Genomic DNA, 5,725 nt, shown 5'->3' with positions numbered 1-5,725 from the left:
AATAAGATATTACAGTTTTTAATGTCCCGTTGGTAGTTTAATATACCTCGTAAGTTGTACATTTTATTTTCCAATGGATTGCATGTTAGCTAGTGGAACTGAAGGCCGTGGGGATTTATTAGATCGCCTACGAATTCTCAGATGGCAGCCCGACCTCCATCCTCTTTTTCTTTGTCTTCTCTTCACGCAAATGGTGGGGATTTGGTCCTGTTGCTGGGAAAGCAGTATGTCCTTCATGTGAATTCTACGGCGAGATATTAATTTATTAATGAAGCCGGTGACTGATGTGGTGAACTCCTCAATGCCTTCAGATGAATCCTGAAACATATTCCAATCTGTGCCAACAACAGTCCCGTAGCTTAGCGTCCACTTCATAGGAATCAAACCACTTCCGTATTGAGCACATCACTGGTAAATCCTGTTTTTGCTTGTAAACTGGAATTAAGAGTATGGAGTTATGGTCAGATTTGCCAAACGGAGAGCGAGAGAGAATTTTGTATGCGTCTCTGTGTGTAGAGTAGAGGTGATCTAGAGTTTTTTTCGCCTTAGTTGCAAGAGACATGCTGGTACAAATGCATGGTTAGCCTTCCAAAATCAGAGTAAACCTGTTTAAATCTGACATCAGCAGTTGCTTCTTTGGTAAAACTCACAAATTAAATTCATATTGCATCTAAGTAATGCTCATGTAACAATGTTGCTTCTATCTCTCTGCTTGCCCCAGTCTGGGCTCGAGGGGGATTGTTTTGTAACTATTCAGCAGCACTTCCTATTACACCCAATCCATATTAGACCTGAACCAGCATGCATACACATCCAACCTCATTCAGGTTTTAATTTCCACCACTTTTGTTCCCTTATTAACTAATTGACCCTCTCCTATATATGGTGACCCCTTATCGGCCTCTGGGGCATGGAAGAGAGGAGGATGGAGGAGTTGAGTAGAGGACAGACTTTTGCGCCCAATTGAGAATCTCCATGCCTCTACAATTTTCTATAGAAATTTGATGAGGAAGCAAACATTTCGTAGGGGGTGGTAGCTCAGATACAGTTGGGACTTGTGACTCAAAACCAAAACTGGAGTAAGGTGGCGGTTCCTGTCCAAGAGTTTGAGTTGCAGTAAGAACAACGATAGGTAGCTTGATCTCAGGGTCTATGGCCAGTTTAACATCAAGAACGACCTGAAAGAATAGAAACGCATCAAGTGTTACAAAAGGTTTGTTTAAATAATTGGAAACATAAAATATAGTTGTTAATTTGGTGTCTGGAGCTTTGCAGTTCAGATTCATCCTATCACATATGTAGGTAGCTACCTTCAATCGGTACTCTAATTTGAGTATAGGACAGTTGAAGATGGTGGAAGGGAGTTGTGGAGGGATGGTCAAAACTTGGGTCACCGTCTGCCGAGTGCCAGCAGGGACCCGATCGCCCTTCTCTTTCAAGATATTGTGGGTGTGGACTTTCCTCTTCTTCTGGGCGTAGAAACACTGCTTTTCGTACAGGTAGTTTTTTGGGGTCACTGGGCGAGTTGAGTTGTTGACAATAATTGCCCTGACTTTCAGAGCCTCTCCTGTAAAAATATATTTAAAACCTGAATGAGGATGGATGTGTATATGCTGGTTCAGGTCCAGTATGGAAGCAGCGGAGTGGGAAGTGATGCTGGATGGGTACGACACAGTTCCTCTCAAAAACTAAACTTATTTGGTTAGCAGAGATCCGACTTGAGTATTTTTCACCCCAGTTTATTTGAGACAGGTGGTAAAGTTTGTTTTATCTACAGGCCAATATGAATCATTACCTTGCTGGTATCCCTGCCTCTCAGTGTGAATGCTCACAGAGATTTTTCCAGATGCAAAGAACATAACATCCTTATCCTTGGTCCCATGCTGAGGTTTCTGAAAAATGTGATACACAGCAGTCAAATGAAGTTATCTGGATCCATGTCAGATTGGGGAGCAAGATTTCTTTAGTGACAAAAAATGAATGTGCTATAGAATGTGTTTCCTGTCTGACCTAAATAACTTGTTTGAATATGTACAGTCCTTTCGGAAAGTATTCAGACCCCTTTACTTTTTCCATTTTTTGTTTACGTTACAGCCTTATTCTAAAATTGATTAAATCTATTACTTTTTTCAGCAATCTACAAACAATACCCCATAACGACAAAGTGAAAACAGTTTTTGAAATGTTTGCACATTTATTTTAAAAAACAAACAAATACATGATTTACATAAGTATTCAGACAATTTTGCTATGAGACTCAAGATTGAGCTCAGGTGCATCCTGTTTCCATTGATCATCCTTGAGATGTTTCTACAACTTGATTGCAGTCCACCTGTGGTAAATTCAATTGATTGGACATAATTTGGAGAGGTACACACCTGACTATTTAACGTCCCACAGTTGACAGTGCATGGTCAGAGCAAAAACCAAGGTCAAAGAGAATTGTCGATAGAGCTCCGAGACAGGATTGTGTCAAGGCACAGATCTGGGGAAGGGTACCAAAACATTTATGCAGCATTGAAGGTCCCCAAGAACACAATGGCCTCCATCATTATTAAATGGAAGAAGTTTGGAACCACTAAGACCCATCCTAGAGCTGGCCACCCGGCTTACTGAGCAATCGGGGGAGAAGAGCCTTGGTCAGGGAGGTGACCAAGAACCCGATGGTCACTCTGACAGAGCTCTAGAGTTTCTCTGTGGAGATGGGAGAACCTTCCAGAAGGAAAACAATCTCTGCATCTCTCCAGGCCTTTATGGTAGAGTGGCCAGACGGAAGCCACTCCTCAGTAAAAGGCAAATGACAGCCAAAAGGCACCTAAAGATAGAAATACAGGTATGCAGAAATACAGTTATTTCCAAAGGGTTCACATACTTTTTCTTGCCACTGTATGTAAATGTCATATTTCAGGTTTTTATTTATTATAAATTAGCAAAAATGTCTAAACCTGCTTTTGATTTGTCATTATGGGATATTGAGTGTTGATTGATGAGGGGAAAAAAACAATTTAATCCATTTTAGAATAAGGCTGTAGCATAACAAAATGTGGAGGAAGTGAAGAGGTCTGAATACTTTCCGAATGCACTGTACGCTGATCTGTAAGTATTTGATGTATGGAATTGACTGCTGATACTGTAGGTAGGCCTAGAAAAGTATTTGTCAATAATTACTTTTTATTTATATTATTCTTGCTATAAATGCATGTAGTTTGGTCCTTGAGCTGTTGTTGTCCATTCATGTTCTGTATTATTTCATGTTTTGAGTGTACACCAGGAAGAGTAGCTGCTGCGTGAGCAACAACTGATGGGGATACTAATAAATAAAGACAGGGCCAAGAGTTTTTCCAGACCATGTGACCAGGAAGTTATCGCTTGACTTGATCAATGTCAGTTGTGGGTGTAACAAAACAGGCAGGAATGTGTGATAACTAAACTCTGGGCACTAGTAGTGACAATATAGCCAAATACTGTTCCTTACCATTAGATATGGGATCATAGACTGGTCTGCCTTTGAAACAAAGGGGAAATCAGTCTTGGCTTTGGTGTCAAACCTAATTGACCTGGTCAACTTAGCCTCTAATGAGTAGAGGATTTGACCACATTTACCCTGGAAAGAGGAGGGCATGTCCCTGAGGAAAACAGGATAACATCGTAGGACCACGAATCCATCACATTTGTCTAGTGAAATTGAAACAAAATGTCCCATTCCTATCCATAACCATGATTAAAAATAAATCTCTAGTTAATTACTATTGTATTTATCTCATTCTGAAGCTAATATCTCTGGTTTACTTAATACTATGTTCCTGCACTGCTATGATTTGTTTATGTAGATGTATATCATGCATATGAGTGATGCCTAGTCTCGCATGGTTAGCCTTCCAAAATCAGAGTAGGCCTATTTGAATCTGACATCTGCAGTTGCTTCTTTGGTAAAACTCACAAATTAAAATCATATTGCATCAAAGTAATGTTCATGTAACAATGTTGCTTCCATCTCTCTGTTTGGCCCAATCTTGATTCGAAACAGAGACCCTCACATAAACTACTATAACCCACAAAACATATAACCCACCTATCGCTCCACCAGCGCGCACTGGTAATTGGTAATTAGGTAACTGGTAATTAGCACTGGTAATTAGCTAGCCATTTCATTCCCCTTTGAACCCCCCATTTTCCACAGCAACCCCGCAGCTGGGCAGAGCCCACCTGAGTGATCTGGGTCAAAACACCAAAGTGTCCATGTCCTTGCCCCAATCTCAGCTAGAAACCAGGGACCCTCTGAACACGTCGACAACTATCACCCATGAAGTATCGTTACCTATTGCTCTACAAAAGCCGGGGCCCTTGCGGAGAAAGGTTAACAACTACTTCAAGGTCTCAGAGTGGGTGGCTTCACCAATTGGGTGACGTCACTGATTGAAAACTACTCATGTGCACCACTAACTAGCTAGCCATTTCACATCGGTTACATTCACAACATTAAAAAGTGTAATACTTACTCATCAGGAATTTGGAAAGAGAAAGGATACACATGTCTTCCTGTAGTTAGAACATTGGTGCCTGAGAGTATGGGGAAATGGAAATAGAATTTAGATACACTGAACAATGTTGACCATGTAGTCTCTCCCAACATCTGTTATCAAAAGTAACTGGGCTGTTTATGGGCATTCTGCGATTGGTACATCCATTTTGGGACTTTGCGTGACCTGATTGAACCGGCTCTTCACACTCCCCCAGAACACCTATCATGTGCATTAAACAACCTTATAATGCTCTGTGCGTGCGTTTCGTAACACAAAAAAAACTTTCGGGAAAAACCTTACCCACTTTTTCTGCTCCCTCCCCCTAACTTCACATTGCTCCCTTTAGGCTATTCACATTTTTTAAACCCTAGTCTAATTTACATTTACATTTAAGTCATTTAGCAGACGCTCTTATCCAGAGCGACTTACAAATTGGTGCATTCACCTTATGACATCCAGTGGAGCAGCCACTTTACAATAGTGCATCTAAATCTTTTAAGGGGGGAGTGGGGTGAGAAGGATTACTTTATCCTATCCTAGGTATTCCTTAAAGAGGTGGGGTTTCAGGTGTCTCCGGAAGGTGGTGATTGACTCCGCTGTCCTGGCGTCGTGAGGGAGTTTGTTCCACCATTGGGGGGCCAGAGCAGCGAACAGTTTTGACTGGGCTGAGCGGGAACTGTACTTCCTCAGTGGTAGGGAGGCGAGCAGGCCAGAGGTGGATGAACGCAGTGCCCTTGTTTGGGTGTAGGGCCTGATCAGAGCCTGGAGGTACTGAGGTGCCGTTCCCTCACAGCTCCGTAGGCAAGCACCATGGTCTTGTAGCGGATGCGAGCTTCAACTGGAAGCCAGTGGAGAGAGCGGAGGAGCGGGGTGACGTGAGAGAACTTGGGAAGGTTGAACACCAGACGGGCTGCGGCGTTCTGGATGAGTTGTAGGGTTTAATGGCACAGGCAGGGAGCCCAGCCAACAGCGAGTTGCAGTAATCCAGACGGGAGATGACAAGTGCCTGGATTAGGACCTGCGCCGCTTCCTGTGTGAGGCAGGGTCGTACTCTGCGGATGTTGTAGAGCATGAACCTACAGGAACGGGCCACCGCCTTGATGTTAGTTGAGAACGACAGGGTGTTGTCCAGGATCACGCCAAGGTTCTTAGCGCTCTGGGAGGAGGACACGATGGAGTTGTCAACCGTGATGGCGAGATCA

At 42.8% G+C, this 5,725-nt stretch overlaps 1 protein-coding gene across 2 annotated transcripts; it reads right to left on the bottom strand.

Moving 5' to 3' along the window:
* Window positions 1-342: 342 nt before the first annotated feature.
* Window positions 343-4,493, bottom strand: LOC115111298 (arrestin domain-containing protein 3-like). Of its 2 annotated transcripts, XM_029637212.2 has the most exons (4): window positions 3,476-4,493; window positions 1,796-1,892; window positions 1,311-1,567; window positions 343-1,178 (listed from the first exon to the last, which is right to left on the bottom strand). In XM_029637212.2, the coding sequence occupies exons 1-4, from the start codon at window positions 3,701-3,703 to the stop codon at window positions 894-896; spliced, it is 867 nt and encodes a 288-aa protein (XP_029493072.2). In that variant the 5' UTR covers window positions 3,704-4,493; the 3' UTR covers window positions 343-893. The 2 variants fall into 2 exon arrangements, with proteins under 2 accessions (XP_029493072.2, XP_029493071.2); XM_029637211.2 differs by having other exon boundaries at window positions 343-1,567.
* Window positions 4,494-5,725: the final 1,232 nt, after the last annotated feature.

The sequence above is a fragment of the Oncorhynchus nerka genome, linkage group LG27 (assembly GCF_034236695.1).
Source record: "Oncorhynchus nerka isolate Pitt River linkage group LG27, Oner_Uvic_2.0, whole genome shotgun sequence".
NCBI classification, from domain to species: Eukaryota; Metazoa; Chordata; class Actinopteri; order Salmoniformes; family Salmonidae; genus Oncorhynchus; species Oncorhynchus nerka.
Note: the sequence above shows the minus strand (reverse complement) of the source record. Positions and strands in the feature narration are given on the sequence as shown.